The following is a 22,199-nucleotide window of genomic DNA, read 5'->3' as shown; positions in this document are numbered from 1 at the left end:
TATTAATAATAATATTTCACAGAGCACTTAAAAAATGGTAAGATTGCAACATTCAATCATATTTCTATTATGCAAAAATAGCTTCCTTCACTTCATCGACAAAATACAGTATGAACAATTTTAAGCTTTGCAATACAATAAAAGGATTATTGCATGAATATTGATAAATGTCATCCCTAAGAGAATATATATTTTACTCACAAGCTTGAGCAATATTAAAATGAAACCAAGATAATATTCATCCAATAACCATAAAACATAATAAAATATTCAAATGTGAATGATATTAGCATTTTCAATAAATAATGGTGATGAAACAATAAAACTTAAATGCATAAAACATGTAAACATTTGCTATTTCTTCTGAACAAAATTAAGACATACACATATGTACATAAAAACAAAAATAAACATTTTCCTAACTCATCCATGAAATATTTGTAAAAAAAAAGGACAATTATCTTACCACAATACAAAAAATATATAAAAACTATTATGTATACTAGATTATACCTTCATATCTCATAGTGTGCAATGTTCCCAAATTGACATAAAACACAAAAATAAACCATATATGCCTTAAGAAATCATTGTTATAAATCATGGTTGAGTGATTTGCCCATCTGTCAAAAACTGGTTCCACATGATCAAGCAGAAAATCTTTTGACTTTGTAGTGTTATCTCCCAAATATTTCGTTCTCTCTCTTAACTTAAGTGTTCTGATTACCATGTTTGTATAAATATAATTTACCATACATGACAACTTACACATCTAGAAAACTTTTACCTCTGGTCTCCATCTGGTGCAAATATTCACAATTCACAACAAAAATGATTTTTAGAAACACTAATTCAATAAAAGTTTTAAAAAGAAATACCAAACTTTAAAAGTTAAATTAAGAGTGCACTGATGCTGTCAGTTGACTATACATGTGTTATAGTAATCTTAGATTGATGTCAACACTGAAGTGACAGCCATACACCAGTTGGAGCCTACTTATATTTTTTCAAGAGTCTGGAATTCGACCTTTGAAGACTAGTCTCTTGATAAGGTCAAATCTTTTTTTTTGGCAACGACTTTAGCTTTCCTCTCTTTACATTGACTATTTCACTATAAGCATTTATAAGTCCCGTAGGAAAATTGTCAAAATATCTTTTATCTACACCATTCAGATTATTGTTATTATAGTGAAACATGTACGGCAAAGTAAAGTTATAACTCAATCCCTCTAAAAAGTCCCCAACAGGATGAATTTTCACTCTGGAGTACATATATTTAAACATTTATAAAAGTGATATATATAATAAAAGGGGTATTTGAAGACCTTGAAAAAACCTCCTAACGATTCGTCCCTTTATTCAGTAGATTTTCTATTATTTATACAAAGCTTAAAAAAATGATAAAAAAAATTGACTTTTAAAGATTTTATTTTAAAGACATGGACCATACTTCCATAGATGATTTAAGATCAAGAGAATTTTATCAGGTTAATTATTCATATTAATGCCATAATTAGTATAGGTTTTCATTTATATCTAGACTTTAATTATGCTTATAGATATATGGCAAACACATGTGCACTTTTACTTAGATCCTAATATTTAAGACAATTCTAGAAATGTCATTTTCAGTGATTAATGACTATTGAAATGTACAAACTTTGACAGAATAACACATTAACATGCCTGAAAACAAAAATAAATAAAGATCTATTTACAGGTCTTGTGCAATGTCTGAATTCCATGTAAAGTTTAAGGCTAAGATAACAAAAATGTTCTGGAAATTTAATTTTTGGAATTATTTTGCATAAATGAATATGAATTAGTATATGGTAGATATCTTAACCATTGAAACATGTTTCTTTTATAAACTAAGGTATATGAAAGTCAATTACCAAAATACCATTTTTAAAAGCATGTAAATAACTTTAATGGTAAACTGTTTACCTACTGTTTCATCTGTGTAAAAAAAAATATATTTTTTTCACTGTTTTCGAAAAATAAGGGAACATTTTCAGAGTATATCTCCCCCTTTTTTTTAATCATAGTAATTATTATTAATTCATTATCAACATTCACATTAGAAAGAAGAGCAAAATGTATTTCTAAACTCATATTCTAGCATTTGTCAGTACCAAAAAGAGTACATATAAGAATATGAGCATATGACATTTCTTTCATTCTTTATTTCTTTTGAAAGTTCAAAATAATTTCTTTCTTAAAATTAAATATACCCTATATTAAAAGTGACAAATTGAATTCTTACAAACATACCTGAAAGTGACAGCTTATAAAAAACATTGATACACACCAGTAAAAGTCTTCTGTTACACTTCATTATAAAAGTCTACACAGTACTATACAAGTACAAAATGCTATTTCCTTACATGATTATTTGTTTTGATAAATATAAAGGAAAACTGTCAATGAAGGAACACTTGACATGATGAATTAACCTAACATGTTAAATGTCTAACCCTCTAGACCTATTCACATTTCACACAATAAAAAAACTTCATTATCAAAAAAAAATCTTGACCTTTAGCATTATTCATAAAAGTATTTTACACCATTATCATTTTAAAATATATGGGTATAAAAAGTTACCTGAATCAAAAGTATCCTTACTCATCCTGTCCTAGTTTATGTCTGTTACCTATTGTGATACACATGGTCTGATAGAGAGTTGTGTATTGGGGTGAGAGGCTCTATACAGCTGTCAATTCAAATAAGGTGCACCATTATCTTAAATTACTTTCTTTTCTTTTTCATCTTTAAACTTTGCCATTTTAAAATTTTTAAAAACTAAACTTTTTAATGTGATTGAATTTTCAGGTAACAAGGCTTACAGGGATATTAATGAGTTACCCTTAAGAATGGGGATGATATCGATGAATCAGCATAATAACCATACTATCTACATCCTTGGTTAAAGAATTCTTACACCTAATAATTTCCTTCCACAACTCTAGTATTTGACATATGCAGTATATTTAAAGGGTGTAAATTGTGGAAAGAATCTTGGCATTATTTCATTCTAATATTTCTTGAATAAGGTTTCACATAAAGGATAGCAGGAATTGTCTAAAACTTTGCACAGATCAAAACTCATGGGGGGGGGGGGGGCATTTTGTAATTACCTGTGTCCCACTAGACTTCATTTTCAATATTCACTGCACAATAATTTGACTTTCACATGTCACAGATACCCCGAGTCACGCTTCGACTCCAAAGAAACCCTGGTTTACCCACCTCATGAGCCACAATCATCCAATTCCTTCAAGAAGCATTTATGCATAACAAAGACAGACAACAAAGAAAATTAAATATATAAATAGAAAAAATTATGCAAACGGAATCCCATGTCCAATACAAGTTGCAGAACAAATGTAGCCAGAAAGATTAGCTTGAATATTTAGACTTCATTTTTAAATGTGAAGAGACCAACAAACTTTACCAAAACCAAAGTTTTTTTTTACACAAGATCTCCTACACACCCTCCACTTTGATTAACACATTGGATTTTATAAAGTAAAAAGTTTCCTGTTCCTGGCCATGTGTTGTTATCATATTTTCTGCATGATGTATTTCATATGCATAACACAATATCTCTGGAGACCAGCCTAATCAAAATATATATTTAATAGTCTTATGTCTAATCAAACATAACTTCTGCAAAACTTTTCTCTTGTACAGTGAAACCTGTTTAACCAGAACTCTGTTACGATTGAAAAGACCCATTGTTGGCCATCAGCTGTTATCTGCTCTTTGGTGGGTTTGTTGTCTCTTTGACACATTCCCAATTACTAATCTCAATTTTATTTGAATTAGACAAGTATTTGCTTTATACAGGTTAAACAAGAATGCATGTTGTTGTGCTAACGTACTCAAAATCGTAATTCAAAGTTTGGGAAAACAGGAGGATGTCTTATGCATGGATGCAATAAGTGCCCACATTGTTACGTCAGCTCTTCATTGTCAAGTTGCTGACCAAGTAGGAAATCATTTTGTTAAGTAGTTTATTTAAGAAAAGTGTGACAAAATTATTTGTTGGACCCATGGACAGATTTGGAGATTTCACTTAAGCACCCTCTTTTAAACATTTAGAGTAGGGGTATGATAATTATTAAAAATCCCTGTATGTGTTGATACGATAGTTCAATGAACACAATTGGTTTTGTACTGGTTTTACTATACCTACATGTACAAGACTACCTTTGAATTTTGAAAGCCTATCAAATTCCTAAAAGAAAAATCCATAAATAACCAGAACAAGGAGCTACTTATACTAATAGTATATACATTTGAGCCTAATTTTAAATTGAAGTCTTGTTCAATTGGGTTTAAGTGTTCCCCCCACTGGATCATCAATTTATGATGGTGGTATTTCATATTTCTACTTGACCTTAAAGCAAAGATCATTCATAATAAGTATTGAGAAGTACCAGTGAACTTGTCTTATTACAAGTTTGGAAGCATGGCTCTCTTATACTTTGAAGTTAATTAACCTTGATTGTAATGAGGGATAATTAAAGCTAGGCTTCTTTTTATATTACTCAGTTTTATGGACTGAAATCTTTGGCTGTTTCGGGCAAAAGGTCAGGTTAAAAAATGCATAAAGCTTAATTTTTTCTTAAAGATGTGAAATTGATGAATCCATGTTAAATATCTGGTTCAGGTTCAGAACCCATGATTCAGAATATAATTTCCTGAACTTGTCTGGACAATGTGACTGTTTTGGATTTCATGGCTAACACTATAGTTAGCATTTTCTCAAACTATGTCTAACATTTTAATTCTATTTTAGTTATATTCCATGATTAAAATATAGCAACAGTTTTGGCCATAACACAAAAATGAGGATACACATACAGAATATTTGAAAATGATTAATCATTGCCTGATGCATTCCTACCTCCACATTTATGGTTCACAGAATGAAAATGCACATTTAAGACCCAATATTGTGACTGTGGAATAATTACCCTAAGGGGTGGGTAGATATCAGTGACAATTATTTCCACTCCATAATAAAAGAGAATGAAGAAAGAGAATGTGTCAATAAAATATAAGTCTTTTTATGATGTAAAGAGGCTAAGAAATAGGATTTAAAAAAAAATATATAAATTATAGCTTTTGGACATGCAGGAAAAAGTGAAGGTTCTCAAATGTCCTTTTAATAAATGTCCAAATTAACATTCCACCATAACTTAACCCATATAATTATATATATAAATGTAAATTATTTACTAAAATGTGAATAAACTATTATCAGTTATAGAGTATGGTAAGGGCATACTTAATGGTACTTGATTTTAGTGAACAATCAAGAAATGACTTTATCTTGTCATCTTGTATGAGATTGACAAGATTATTGAGACCAGTTCAATCAAAGTCCAAAATTCTGATGTCATCGAATTACACCTGGAAGTTAACAAACATGCACACCTGTAAAATCATCACCTCGTTAACTCATCATAAAGTATATTTTTTCGGAAAAAAAAAAATTTAATCTTTTTTTGATAATAAACCTCATTTAAAACTCATTTCTTTAACCACAACTACATTAAATAAAATGTTTTATTGTTATTGTTTTTACACCCGTATATCAGGAAATCCACAAGAATTTGAACTTTGTAATTTAAAAATAATTAAAAGGTAGAAAAAAAATCGTAAATTACATACCTCGCTAAAGTTCATGATTGGAAATGAAAATGCAGACTTAAGCGACTATTTACCATGTTAACATCACAATTTATAGATTTCAAGTCCAAAATCGATGATAATTATAAAAAAATTCCACAACATGTTGTCAAAATGCAACTTATACAAATTCACAGACCTTGTAAAAATGTAAAATCAGATTAAATGAGGTAAACACTAAAATCGCTTTCGTAGAGAAAAATATCACAACATTTGTTAATTGAAATGGACATAAAATTGTTACATAATGATACATCAAATAAAGTTAAGGTATTCAATTTTTGTCAATAGAAAAAAATGATTAGAATTGAATTGTAATCAGATTTCAAAGTTAATCCTTTTGATTTACAGATAATGTGTTAATAATCACTTTGGCCAAATCACTTAAGATTTTATTTCAGTCTAAGATTGCTATAATAACTGTGTTCTATTGGTAATCTCAGTTACTGTCAAAAAATTAGTGACATTTTTTTTAATGAACTGTTACTAATTTTGTCATGAAAGTGTGAAAATGGTTGAGAAAGTGAAAAGTGACTGAGTATGGAGATCAACTTGAAAATGACATTTGTTTTTCTAATTATGCCATAGGATAAGCTTTTTCAAATTATGGAAGTAGTGTCTTTCTTACCTAAGAAATGAACAAAAACAAAAGTAAAACTACTTAACTCTTATTCGACTAAAACCCAAAGAATTCAATATTCCTTTATAAAGCAAGAGTTTAAGCATTTTTTTTTATTTTGGAATAAAGTGTGCTACCTAGAAACAATAAAACCGAACAAAAGTAAAATTATAATAACCACGATAACACCACAAACTTAATATTCCCTAACAAAGCAATAATGAATGCATAAAATTCATAAAACCTGAAGTCTTAAAAGTTATCATGATAATCATGTTATCCTTAACACAAAAAATACATTAAAATTTGCATATTTCACAATGCCAACAAACAATTTGCATCAAGTAATGAAAATATTAAAACATAATTAACTTACAGCTGTGAAATTAACATCCATACTGGTACAACATTCTATTCAACATGTGATCATAGTTTTTAAAATAATAAAATGATTCAAGCAGGTATTGTTTTTAAAACCGGCCTAATTATGATCTCATTGAGTGTCCATCCACAACTTATGACATTTAAAGACAATTTTTCTATTCTACCTGAAACGTACACCTACATAGGTCTGGCAGAGTGCCATATTATTTGACATTTATTAGTCACTTTATTTGTCCGGCTCGTTATCAGGAAATTATCTTACTACTCTAATCCAAAGATATACTATTCCATGTCTATGTGTGATTTCATACATCATACATCATAATCGTTTTATTTTAAAAAGGCGCAAATTTAATTTCTATTGTTTATTTTTGTGTATTAAAAGGATCAGTATCAAAAGATCTTCTTTTTTCATAATAGGAATTTAAACGGTAAACAAAAAACTGAATATAAATCTCTTTTATGATGTTTTCTAAGTAAATGATATGATCTTTGGTATAAAATTGATATTATTCTATTTGAAATGTATTTGAAATGAACAATAGCTTATAATCAATGCATGAAACTGATCAAGATAAAAGGTCAATGGGAAATATATGTTGATGAAAAACGGTTTTAAAAATTGTTAAAATGCTTACTCATTTTATATCAATATCAAATGAATTTTCAATCTTTTATAATAAAAATTTGTAAAATAATGTCATATGCAGAAAGGTCAAATTAGTTTTTCTTACAAATATAAATGCTATGTAAAAGTAAATGAATAGGAAAATTTGTTGGCCAAGGTTAACCTTTTTGGCTCAATGAGAGACAAATGATAAGTGACAAAAAATAATGTAAGGTATTTAAAAACAAATCCCACTTTTATAAGGAATAGCAGTATATTACATAATTCATTTTGGTATTCACATAGTAACAAGTAGATACACAGTTATATAATTTTGTTTGCATATCCTGCAAAAATATAAAACAATAGACAAAAAGTCTGTATATCCTTAATAAAATCCAAGTTTATAGATAAAAAGTCAACAAAAGCAATAATACAAAAACAATCTACATTCTCTGCAACAAAACAGCAGCCGAAACTAACATTCCAATAATTATCTGATTATTGTATACAATTATGTGTATTGTAGCTGTAAACAACGATTTTTCTTGTTATTTATTGTTTCCTGTATAACATTCCTATTGTAGAATAACTCCATTGTATCATCAAGATATCATTTACTAATAAAGAATGTAACCGTTTTACTGCCTCAATAGTTAAACTGAATTTACTGAAATTCAACACTACAAGAGAAGCTGTCATTTTAGAGTTATCTCCCTTTCCCCACAAGCTTTTAACAGAACTAATGTAAAATCTTTGTATGATAAAAATGTATAGGTTTGAAAAATAATATATAAATATTGTGGATTCATCAGCTTTCATGTTGTACTTAAATTTTACCTGCAAAATTAGACAGACAAAAAATTGACTGGTCTGCAGAATTTGTTAAAACCAAAATATCAAATAAAAAAAATTAAAAAATTAAAAATTAAAAAATTTCTGTGACTGCTAGAATTGGAACTTGAGAACTTGAATGACTCCACAGTATATAAAAATCAAATGGAATAAGTGTGTCTGAACTGAAACCCCATTGTGTTGACTTATATTCCAAATGAAGAAATTAAAAATGAAATTCATGTTAACAGTTTTCTAGGCCAAAAACTGGGTTCTCAAACATAGCTTTCTTGATCGAAAACAAAATATCATCACAGTGTGAACATTTTCATAAAAGAAAATTAAATGGTTTGATCTTGTTTATGATCTTCATACAATATGTAAGGTTCCGTGTACCTGTGAAGTCTTTGATGTCCAAATGTATACCATCTACTTTACCTATATATACAACATAGATAACAAACATGCATAAATCATTCGACTATGTGACAAAAACACATATACATCCTGCAATTCATAGTACATATCTATCAAAAATTCATATAAAATACACAATATAAATTTTGCAATATCGACTAAATTCAATGTTTAAAATACATCAAATTTAAATGATATGATTACGATAAATTCAAATTCAAAATTCATTTCAAAGACATTAAAAAATGACATGAATACAAATTAAAAATCAATACAGTGATAAAATAACTTTATTATGCATTAAATTCTTATCTTATAAAAAACATATGAAAAAAATTAATAAAATATTTTACTACACAACTTTCAAAACAAAGTACATGTTTATAAATATGCAAACTCTTTTTTTTTAAACATTGAACTATTTTTGACTGATAATGAAATTATTAAAAAAAATCTGTTAAAAAATATAATTGACTAAGGATGTTCTTTTTGGATATAGAATCATGCTAAGTTTGTGTTGCTGACCATAGATACATGTACATGTATCTTCTTCAAATTGCATCTAATTTTCTATGGTCTTAATCATGTTAATAATTTGAAACATTCCTTAAGTTATACTATTTATGTTTGCATTATGTATGCTAAATGACAATAATAATATGCTATCAATATGCAAATTGTACATCCTGAAATTTTTTGTAATTGTTCTAGTTTCTGCTCTGAAAAAAGATTTCCCTATCTAGACTCTATTCATAATTTATTCAAATGAATAAATTATACAATTTAACATTTTTCCTTTACTCAAAACAAAAATCAACCAATTTCAAAAGGTAGTTGAAATTTAACCCAGTAACAACAAATTGTACTATTAAACAAATAAAAATTTACAAAAGTTAAGACAAGTGTGTTTTCAAAGTGTTCATGACAACTAAAATGTCAGATCACTTCCCCAGTAGTCCACATAACCTTTGAAGTGTGTAATCAACAGTATAATTTGGATAAAATGTAGATTTTATGGCTAAATTGTTAACTTTAATGTGTGATCTATCTCAGTAAGAGGTGTGCTAAAGATAACCATGTCTAGATTTAAAATCAGACCATAAAAACTTCATAATACTTTAGTTGACAATAGACTACTGTTTTGTTCAAAAACCATGATAAATTAATTCCACTTTAATGTCCCACTTTATCTTTTATGCTATTAAATTAGATTTTCTAACAATTTCAGTGTAAATGGTAAAAGTTGTTTTTCACAGTTTATGAATTAAATTACATGACATTCATAAAACCAGTATGCAAGTAAAAAACAAATTGCAAAAAAGCAAAATTCTCTTAGGATTCTAACTACACATGTATTTTACTAGTTTTCTATATTGGAAGGATATCTGGAGCCAGTGCATCTTAAATAATCATATTAGTGTCTGGTGGCTGAATTTTAATAATCTTTTGTGAAGCTTTCCCTTTATGATGTTTATCACATGTAAAATTAACTTTATAATGAATAAGCTTAATACCATACCTTAGATAACATTCCGCTAACTGGAGCCAATTTAGGGGGTCCTTTTTCTTGGTCTTCATAAATAACATTTCCACACTTTCTAGTTCTGATGTTGTTATTGTCCAGTAATTCACTACTGCTACAATTCCTTGATTTTCCCGTGTAGTTACCACCCGACATACTTAATTTTAAACCATTTGGCGACCAAGTTTTCCGTCTAGAATGTTGCTGGTAATGGTAATGATGAGGATATTGTAAAGTATAGTTCCCATAGTTGTAATTATGTTCCTGGTCATAAGCCATCGGATAGGACCGTTGAGTGTAGTCCGACCTCACAGATGACACACTAGAAGTTCTGACGGGAGGTTCGGGAGGGATTTTAGATCCTGATCGGTGAGATGGTAATTGTATGTGAGCATAATCCTCCTCTTCCTCCTGGGAGCACATTCTCTGTGGAGTCATGAGTCCGCTGAGTTCTGACGAGTTAATTGAGAAGTTAGACACAGGAGAATATAAATTCTGAAGATGTGGTGAAAATTCATCATCAGAATAAAATACATCAGAAGTAGAATTGGTTCTACTTGCCATCATCTCTAATTCATTTCTGCAAAGAGAGAAACATACATGAAACAGACAACATAATCTTTACTGATCTTACATTGTAAATAGCATGACATTGATTTAATCAGACAATAACCATTCAATCAGGGGAAATAACTCATACTTTTAAACAATATGAAGGAAGATCCAAATCTCTAACCTTGATGTTTATAAACAGATGGCTGAAATTACTGCTGAAGTGAATGAAAATTTCTTTAGTTATCCTGTTTTTATCCACACAATAACCCTACTGTGCAAATGCATGTTACCAATTATCTTATTGTATGCTAATTACAATTATGTAATCCTATATACTGACAAGGGTAGTTCATAATAAACATAAGATCAAGCCCCTGCTGTTTATATGAATAAATAAAAGATATGACACCTATCAAAAATTTTACCCCCCTGAGTTTTCATTTTGATAAAGACTCCTGTCTCAAATTTAAAACTTTAATATGCTAGATGTAGTATGACATCCATTGGTATTTATATATGGTGGAACAATACCTGTATCTCAACAAAGCAATCCTTTTTTATTTTAAGAAGATAAACTTACAAACACAATAAGCATATTATATATTATAATATAAACACAGCAAAAAAGTTCTGTAAAAATTAAAATGTAATGACATGGATAAAGAACTATGAAGGCAACTTATAGTTTAAATTTAAAATAGATGCAACACTTTACACATGTATAGAATAACATGCAAAAATTATTAAATTTAAAAGAACAATACATGTTTTATCATTATAAACGAAGTCTTATTCAAAGGATTCTTTAAGGTGGTACCTAACACTACAGGGAGATAACTCTGTTAAATAAGGCTAAACGTTTTAATTAAGTTGTGTTGTAAAGGGAATATTTAGCTTCTCAATGATCAAAATTGTTGTTTGTCAAACTGCTATATAACCAGTGTAATTTTTCTGACAAAACGGTTGGTTCAAAATTTTTGAAATTTTTATATACTTGTTTTAGGATCAAAGTAAATACTTTGTCAAAATTTTATGAAAATTAAACGAGCCAAATTAATTTTAGTGAAAGTGTTGGGTACCACCTTAATTTTTTTAATCTATTACTTTTGAAGGTAGTTATCAAAGGTACCAGGATTACAATTTAGTACCCCAGACGCGCGTTTCGTCTACATAAGACTCATTAGTGACGCTCATATCTAAATATTTATTAAGCCAAACAAGTAAAAAGTTGAAGGGCATTGAGAATCTAAAGTTTCCAATAATTGTGCCAAATACGGCTAAGGTAATCTATGCCTGGGATAAGAAAATCCTTAGTTTTTCAAACAATTGAAAGTTTTGTTAACAGGAAATTTATAAAAATGACCACATTATTGACATTCATGTCAACACCGAAACTAGAATTTTTCGTTTTTGAATTTATTTATTTTTTTAATTTTTCATACTAAACATTTTGCTAATGCATGAGAAGAAAATGTATAGAATAATTTGGCAAAATTTTAATGCATAGCCTGGGAAAAGTCAGAAAGGTTATATAAGATATCATGATATTAAAACTTGAAAACGTGAGACATGCGTTTAGAGGAGAACATCTGTACCATAGAATGAAACATTTTCCTTTAATATATCAGATGGACTTTTTCCTAAATATTCCATTCATGTATATATCGCACCATCTCAGACAATCCTTACATTCATAATTATGTTTATTTGTGATATAAGAAAACTTCCCTACTCTTTCAACCTTTATTTACATATATATATATCTAAAATATATGTATCAAATAAATATGTATAGGGAGCAGACAGAGTCAACAATTACTTCCATAAAAAGTCGACTGAAAGATATTTTTATTAAGAAATCTATACCAGTAGTTAGACATGTACCTGTTCATATCATTCTTAACATGCAATGTTCTATTTACAAGGCGTTACTGAAATTAAAAGAAAATAAAAATTTTGTAATTCTATCACAAAATTACACCATGGAATAAGTTATGTATGGCTTTGGTACTAAGTTAACCTGAACCACCCCATATTAAACATATTCATATTCAATTTTCAAACTGACACCTTTATTATTTAAGAACTTGAAAAGATTAGTTAATTTAAGTCTAAATCTATCAATTAATAAATTCCTAGCTGTCCAATTTCTAAATACCATTGAAAGCATAATTATGAAGTATGTTGTCAAAAGTCTTTTTTTGTTGTTGCTTTATGTTAAAATACATTGTACCTCAAATTTAAGGTTGTCAGATTGCCACTTTTGTACTTAATTGACTAGTAGTATAAAGTCAGTTTAAAGATACATTTCTAAGGATTAGACTTTCTCAGTCAAAGTTGACCTTTGATGGACTTGGCCATTATTTATAGATCCTTCATAGGCGTCTAGCTCTTTCAGTTCTTATACATCCCAGAGGCTGATCATGGGGGTTCCAGCCCTTTTTTTTTATTTGGATGTTCAATGCATTTGAATGGGGACATACAGTTTATATCCGCCCTTTATCCAGGGTTAAGAAATGACTGGATCTGCCCCTGCATCTTTTGTTTAAAATTTTTGGCTTTGTGAGTTTCTGATGAAGGTAAATCCATGAAAGAGCTTCTGACCTATGATATATAATATTAATAAAAACTTTTTAAAGTTGTTTTCCTTTGTTCTAAGCAAGTAAACAACCATCATAAAAAGATTGAAAGACTGTTAAGGAGAACATTAAATTAAAAAGATGTTAACGGATAATTTGCTTTAAATATTATAAACATAATCTAATAGCAGTAAGAAATACACATATAAGTTAAATTAGTTTTTTTCTTTCTGCTTTAAAAGTTCTGCTGTTTTAAAAGGGAGCACAAGAAGAGAATTATGTGTCTTTTGTTATGTAGATTGCGGTTAATCTTTACACCAAGATTTCATGTTAATTTCCAATTCAAAATTCAGAATCTAGTGTTTGTTTCTGAAATAAAATCAATTGCAATTTGGCAATATTCTGGTGAATTGTTAATTTTTGTAGCAAGTGTACACAGAACTGACAGCTTGTCTATAACTAAGCATAAAATCCTGACAAGCTAATGAAGAAGAAGAAGGAATACTGCCAACATATTTCTATTTCATGTTGTGAAGATGATACAATTCTTTTACAGAGATCACACAAACCGTCATTGATTACAATAATGTAAGAATTCCTGTCTATTTTCTGATACATTGCCTCATGACTTCTATAGGATCTGCTTAAATGTACGATTGAAGCTTAATGAAATTCAGATGTTGTATCTTTGCTTATACCTTATATCATTTACAGTACCAATCTCTGCATAAGATGGGCATTTCAACAACAAATGTCTCTTCAGTGATGCTCAAGACCAAATTATTCGAAAATCTAAAACTTATCAAAAAGATGAAATGCTTATTGATAAAAAAAAAACAGGGGATATAAAGGTAACTGTATATGCTAAAGTAGTCAACAAATTTCATGGAAATGAAAAAAGATCAAAATTTCAGACTTTTTATATTTGATCTCCCTTTTGAAAGTTGATAAAAGGATTGAATTGAACAATGATATAGTGAAATGACCCTTTACAGCAAGACCACAATATCTATGGCATTGACTTATAGCCATTATCTATTTTTTTATTCATCATGTTGTAGTGGGAACTTATGAAGGAGATAAAATGTAGAAATAAGTAGTAAAGAATTCCTCTCAATAATGTCATTTGTTGCTTGAGGATACATTATCCGGAAAACCACAACAAGCACAATCACAAGACACAATCAAGATATTTGTATTTGTTAAAATTAGGTTATAACTTTTATGAGTTTTGTTGTTGTTGTAAACTTGTCAAGGTTTTTATGTGCATTTCCTTCTATTCGCAATTTATCTAGAATATGGTCCTGTAAGAAAAGTTAACAAACAAGAAAAAGTAAACTACTTGTGAAAAAAAAAGAAGTGAAATCGAATTTTGCATTTGGCAATTCTTCTCGGAACAAATGTGCAACCAATCAGACTGTCTTTGCACGTTAAGCAAAACACTAAATTATGAAGGGTTCAAATTGTTTAGAAGAACAAGATTTCCATATGATAGTTGAAATTGAAATGACTAGTCAGTACATTGGCTAAAACTTGAGCTACCTCAGGTCATTTTCATTAGTGAACATTCCTGGGTTAAATCACCATTATCTTCAGTATTCCATTGAAAGACAAACTTTATCTAAGAAATAATCAAATAGAAACCAAAAAGCAGAAATCACAATCATAAGAAAAAGAACTATTAACGCTTATGGTTAAAAGGGAAAAAAACATAGTTAGAAGAAGATTGATCTAAACCTATTGCCACAAAAACAGGGTCAACTCAATTCCTCGTAAAGGATTACAAGCATATAGAGTGCACCCGTAACCATTCTTTGCAAAAAACAAAATACAGGACTTGAGAGCAGACCGTACTGTCACACATTGAAGTGATGAGAAATGGAGATCTACATCAGCTACTTACTCTAATAAATGGCCATGGCCCTTACTAAACTCTAGACTACTACAACATGTATACTAGTAAGGCCACACTTAAAAATATCTTGGTTTGCCCAAACCCTACCCAAAGGTTGAGACAGTGGGTAGGTAGGTATGCATTTTCTTTTTCTTTTTCCATGAAAAGAAATTTTAGTATCAGATGTTTATTAGTCTTCATGCCTATTTGATTAAAAAAAACTCAGGACAATAAAAGAATTTGAGTAGGCAGCTTTTATCTGGGTAGGTAGCGTTTGGGCAAACAAACCTATTATTTATTATGGCCTAAACCATTATGATAATGATTGTCATGTCAAACTTATGTTCCCAAATCAAACATGTGAAAAAAGTCTATCAAATTAACATCTTAAAACATAAAACAATATAAAAGTATGTATGAATAATTCATGTGTATTATTATAGCCTGAGGAAGTCTTGATTGAGCAGTTAACAAACCTCAAAAGAGATCTATCAGTTAAGACAACAAAATGACAACTTATTATATATATTTTACACTTATTATCTTTCAATTTTTCCCTCATGATGTATAAACTAAAATAACTTTGATGATCTTTAAATAAATGCATATTTCATTTCTAATCTGCATAATTATCAACATTAAAGACAAAAAAGGAAGGATGTATTTTTTAAAGTAATATATCTGACAAACTTTCCTTTTGATCAATTTTGGAATGATTTTTTAAAGAAATCTTTGAAAATAAATCATAATTGAACAATAGTATCAAATTCACTTACCAATTAAATTATTCAAATAATCCTTGTATTTTTCGTCATCTCTAATGTGATCATTTTATAAAATTAGAAACTTAACGCATTATGTCACCAAGTTATAAAAACGATCTGACAGAATCACAAAGAACCTAGCGTTAAACTGAGATGACTATCTTCATGTCAAAAGCCTAGTACCACAAAGAAACACAGGGACCTAAGATGGCCAAGATAATTAGGTTTTGACCCTAATAGCCCTCTTCAATAGGCTACAATAGCTAGAGGTCAAATCCAACTCCGCAACTGATACAAGTTGAATATTGATTGATTATGGATAGATTTCAATGCAGTCTTAAGAATAAACTTCTTTTCCATCATAAAATTGGGTATTAAAGAACATTTTCCCTTATATATGCTCCAATTATTTACATCAAGCTGATTTAGATGAAAAAGGTGTTTTGACTCATGGTAATACAATCTGGTTAAAGCTCATTAAAGAAAAACCATTAAGTTAAATAAAAAGAACATTGTATTAGAAAATTATTGGTCCATGCTCTTTTATTTCTATCTGTGAAAATAATTTTCTGTATCAAATTCCCCCCCCCCCCCCCCCCCTAATTTAATCTAAATTCTCTCTTCCTATTGGTTCTTCATGTCTATGATGTCTTCAGATCCTAAAGCAACAAGTTTGCTAAAAATACAGAATAGTTAGATTTCTGTCTTAAAACAGGATTTTTGATGTCTTTAGATCGTAAAAGCAATTAATTTGCTTAAAAACAGAATAGCTAGGTTTCCGTCTTTAAACAGGATACTTTGTCTTTAGTTCCCCCAACCCCCAAGAAGGTTATATTATTCTCCTTGATTCCCCCAAGAAACAGAATGACTCATCCATTTTTCCATTGCACTTTTGAAAGGAGAGGGTCCTGTTGAGTTGTCAGGCCCTTTGTTTTAACAATTCATATCACTCTCAAGTGTAAGGTGCTTTTACCAATGACTTATTATGCTTTGAGCGCTACAATAGTTTACTTTTACAAATAGTGACTTGGATGGAGAGTTATCTCATTGGAACTCATACCCTATCTTCTAATATACCTATTTGATGCAATTCCTGTTGCTATTGAAGGATTAAAAACTCTTGAATATTAAGGTGCAATACATCAGTAAGAATAAGTCAATGAAGTAACCATCTTTTGTAACTTTATGCCAATATTTATGTTTATACTTTATATCTACTATAATTATAATTACATTAAAATACCAATGTCCTAAATGGGCCCATTGATGTTGTGAATAAAAACATTTATATGTTCTGTATAAAAATCTCAGCATTTAAAATTTAAAAGTGAAGTTTAAATGTTTTATTCGAAAGTTTCTTGCCATTATAAAATTGGTCAGTAAAAATATCTTGTAATTCTGACTGGAAATTAGTAAATCCTCTTATATTGGGGCACTCTGGACAAAGACTGCACTGTGCAAAATGACAACAGATGGCGACAGATTTTATATGAATTTGGTTAAATATACTTACCATGAAATTACATTTATATTATATAGAATATGTTTGCTTTCACAACATGTTCTCATCGCAATTACCTAGGTGATTAAAAATTACATCCATGAGATGTACTCACCTACGTCATAGTTCACCTGTGTAACATACACTAGCTTTAGTTTTAATTTTTGCGTTCAAGAGAACGCATGTTTCTCGTCGGCAAGGATTTTTAACAGTTTACTGTTGAAAATCCTTATGTTTTATAAAGACATTATTTGTTTTTGGAATATCGGTATACGATTAATTTAATGTGAATCAGAATACAGCGCTTCTGCCAAGTTTTCTGATATGCACGTTTTCGTCATTTTTACAGCTTACGAGTCTGGAAATACGACGACATAGAAAATGACCTTTGTTTAGCCGCCATTTTCAAACATTAAATCGGATCCGAGGAAAAGCAGAATTTAGCTGTCAAAATCGGACATGTTACGTGAGTGCTACGTTTTTAAAAAGATATATATTTAAACGGATGTTTAATTCTTTTTTCACGCTCAGGTGACCGGATTTTCACTGCATTAGAGCAATGCTACGAAACGGGTCGAGTGTAAAGTTTGGATAAAGTCGATTGTTTACAATTTGCAGTCTGTACACGAGACTGTGTAAACACATCGCTATATTTAAATCAGAATAAGAATTTTGACCAGATCTGATTGTTTTTCATGTGGAAAACGTCCGTATGGGAGCGTATACCACTATTGTCACTAGAACCTCAATTGGTTCAGTCGATTGTTTACAATTTGCAGTCTGTTACGTGTACGCCTGGTACACGAGACTGTGTAAACACATAACTATTGAATCAGAATAGGTATTTTGACCAGATCTGATTATTTTAATGTGGAAAACGTCCGTATGGGAGCGTATACCACTATTGTGACTAGAACCTCAATTGGTTCAATAAATTTCAATCAGAAAAGGGAATTTGCCCATTTCTGATTGTTTTATTTGGAAAACGTTCCATACAGGGAGCGTAGACCAACAGTGATACTGTTTTAACAGTTGATAAATACATCACAATCAGAATAGGGTTTTTGCCCACAACTGATGATGTTTATTTGGTTAACCTTCCATTCAGGGAACATGAACCATATTTATTGAAAATAAAACGTGCTCAATGGATCACTATAGAATTTAAAAAATAGAATAGGGATTTTGTCCAAGTCTATTTGATTAATGTTGACATGTTTCATACAGGAAACATAGGAACTAGAACAACATGCATGATTTAGAATCTGTAAGTTTCATTCATTCTAATAAAATACAGATTTGATATCTTACATAAAATTAAATCATAACTATTTATTGATTGCACATTGATATTTATGGAGCATAGAATTGCACGTGGATGATTGTTGCAAATAAAATAAATTAGAATCAGACTAGTGAATTTAAGTCCAGGTCTATTTGACTTTTCTAGACATCCTTCCAACCAGGGAACATTATGTCTACTTTTATTATATTTTAAAACAACACAAGCATAGCTAATATTTGGTTGCACATTGTTTTTTGTGATGAACCAACAGTTTAGTCAATTAACATATTTGCTCATATTGATAATATATTGAACAAGTGTCTGGAAATCATGGAAATAGTCAAGACAGATATTAAAGACACTAAAATAATACATTGTTATCTAGTACAATACAAATGTGATTGCAGTTCAAACTTTAAGCATACCAATACATACTTCTTTTAAATATGTCCAGTTTAAATCAGGACAGTAATTCTTAGAAGCCTGAAATATTTTTCCAGAACAGCAAATTGCTGTAAATATTAATTATTTTTTTACTGATAAATAATTCTCCAATGCTCTAACAGACATGGAGACAGTAAGAATGGAGCACTGTTCTAAATACAGTTGATCGCTTGTGACAATTTTTTTTACTAATATTAAATTTCATGGTCAGTTTACTTATGGCAAGAAGAACATGAATATTATAAGTATAAACTGCTTTAACCAATTGTTTATTTTTGTCGGCAGTAAGTAAACAAAGGCTTTTATATGTTTTTATGTAAACATTAGAATGTCTATTGAATAAAGAGTTTAGGGGATGCCATGATGCATTTCACAAAGACTCATTCAAGGTAATGGCTTGTATATTGATTACATAATTCAGAGTGTACATTACCAATGCATATAATATAATATGTACTAATTCTGTTTTGTTTTGAGTACACAAAAAAGAGGTGATAACGTAAGACTTAAGAGACTATCTTACCCTCACTATATGGGAATCACTGTCAAATTATACATATATCTTCCAATCATGAAAGCAAAAGGAGTTTGGATGCTCTTTTAAAGATAGAAAATTATGCCTTAATTTACATCTTAAGTTTTCTAAGCAATGCAAACAGATGGGCAAATTTCTGCTATAAGGATTCATTCATTGGGTTTGTTTTATTCTTAATGTGAGATTGGTAGAACCCAACAGTTTATGCAATGGCTACACATTGTTTTTTCCTAGAGTTAAATATTGATTCAGAATTCTGAAGTATAGAGGACTCAAATATGCTGATTTATAGAAACAAGATTATCATTAATTTAGATCTTGTACAAAAATTAGTAAAATATTGGTAAATAAATAAATAAGATTTAAAGCATTGTGGATGCAGGATTTATTTAAAATGCTAGACATCATCAGGTCTAGGAAATTGAAGTAGTTCTCAAGATTTGAAACTATCTATTATACAGCTCTTTATATAAACCTTTATTTAGTCAGTCTTTACGAGATGCAGTAAAAAAAGAAGAGGTTTTTTTTGGAGTAACACATGATGTACCAATATAAACATATAATATATATACTTTTCATTTGGTTCTCAAATTTTAGCACCAGTGTAGAAGCAGTTAATCTAACAGCAAAATATAGGAAAAGCAATTTATTCAAAAGACTGATTAATAGTTAGCAAATAGCTTTCAATAGTATAAGAATAGTACATGGAAGTAAAATATAGTATGATAATTCCATGATTATATCAAATCAAATGCGAGACATTTTCTTAATATTATACCTAAATATTAAAATGTCACTGTTTATTTTTATTTTTGCTCATTATAAGCATGAAGTTACAAAAATCTAGTCTGGTCAAAGTCAAGTTGTGTATCATCTACATGCAGGAAGGTTTTCTGAATGCATGTGATTTTAATCTCGAAATTGATGGTAATTATTCACTTTTCAATTTCCATATTACCAGCCAGAATAATATACATTGTAGATATATAGCATAGAGTTAGTATCTCATACAAGAATATGCTACACAAAATTGAAATGTGTTTATTTTAAACAATTACTTTGAATTTTGATTCAATATTGTTTTGAAAGATGTGATTATTTAAATCACATTAATTTTGTTTTTGCCAAATTTGGGGACAAATGCAAATTTCTTCTGAGTGACTAAGTTAACCAAATGATATACCAAAAGCTGTTTGGTTGATATATATTGAATCATATCAGAATGTATAGGATTCAGATGAGGTGAACCAAGACAGAAATAAAATGAGCTTTTTTGATAGTGAAACCATTTCTGAAATAACTAAGAACACTTAAGGATACTGCAAGTTAGTACAAGTGTTTTCCATATTGCCAAACAAGTGTTTTTTCTTTAAATACAACTATAGAACTATATTTGAAAAGTTGCATTTTATTATTTCTGATAGCGAAATAATTTCTGAAATAAATATAAACAATTGTCAAGAACAACATACAAGAGTTGTTCATTATGTCAAATTTTTGTTTCCTTAAATTTGGAACTGTACATGGCAAGATATTCTAGAAAGTTAACCGTTGTGAAATGTTAATTAGAAATATCAAAACATTTTATTTTAGACAGATTTTTCATAGCTGGAGAAAATCATCTGTTAGCATTCTTTTTGGATTTATAAGGACAACAATCATGGCTTTAATTCAGCTCAACATCCAAATATTCTGTGGAAGTAGTATATCAATGGAAACATTTATACTGAAACTTTTCCACTGATTTGTCCATTTCTGTATTTTACACTTGAGTAGTCTAATACAAAACTAAAATATTGTTCATGGTTGAAATGGTAGACATTGTATTCAAAGGTTCTATCACTCATAGAAATTATATCAGATTTTTAAAATTTAGTCAGTTTAGAGAATTGTCATTATACAATATGACAATAGTACAAGACTTCTCTTGATGAAAATATTTTATTCTAAATCTATAAAATATTAAAAGTAGTATATCTAGCAGAGAAGCAAATTCTCAGGGACTATAACTTTAAAAAAAAAAAAAAAAAAAAAAAAAGTTTAAAGATTAATCCAGATTTAGCATAATCATGAAACAACTTTGGTTTGAGTCTTTAATAAACTTTGATTGTATTAAGGACACCTATTTACAAAGTATATTTTAATTGATTATAATTCTTTAATTAAGTAGAAAAGAATTTATTTTGAAAGATGCGATATTGATCAGGTTATCAAAAGATGACAGCAATCATATATTATATGTTATTATATTAATATAGAGAAAACAATGGAAAGGTAATAATGTTTCCAAATAAACTTAAGTTTCAAAGTGGAATTAATGAAATTAAGGTTGGATTAGTTCTTGTCGATTTGTACAAGCAACAAGAGCAACCTATTCAGAAATAAATGCTTATTTACTGTTGCATCAATATTACAACACATTTAGCTCATAATGAAGGAGCTTTAATATAATTATTTCTATACTGACCTGCAGCTTATTTATTCATCAGATATAGAAAGATGGGGTATATATATACATGTGAGTGCCATTGAGACAACTCTACATCAAGTCTATTA

General features: G+C 29.3%; 1 protein-coding gene across 6 annotated transcripts in view; it reads right to left on the bottom strand.

Moving 5' to 3' along the window:
• Window positions 1-22,199, bottom strand: part of LOC134715564 (leucine zipper putative tumor suppressor 2 homolog) — a 456,927-nt gene that overhangs the window by 6,051 nt on the left and 428,677 nt on the right. For 4 of the 6 annotated variants that reach the window (XM_063577832.1, XM_063577834.1, XM_063577831.1 and 1 more), the window contains one exon: window positions 10,084-10,666. In XM_063577832.1, coding sequence (XP_063433902.1) covers window positions 10,084-10,666 — 583 coding nt within the window. Of the gene's footprint in view, window positions 1-10,083; window positions 10,667-10,822; window positions 10,900-15,890; window positions 15,909-22,199 lie in introns of those variants that run through there. The other 2 variants (XM_063577836.1, XM_063577835.1) reach the window with 2 other exon arrangements.

This window comes from Mytilus trossulus, chromosome 4 (assembly GCF_036588685.1).
Source record: "Mytilus trossulus isolate FHL-02 chromosome 4, PNRI_Mtr1.1.1.hap1, whole genome shotgun sequence".
Taxonomy (NCBI): domain Eukaryota; kingdom Metazoa; phylum Mollusca; class Bivalvia; order Mytilida; family Mytilidae; genus Mytilus; species Mytilus trossulus.
This window is presented reverse-complemented; position numbering and strand designations above follow the sequence as displayed.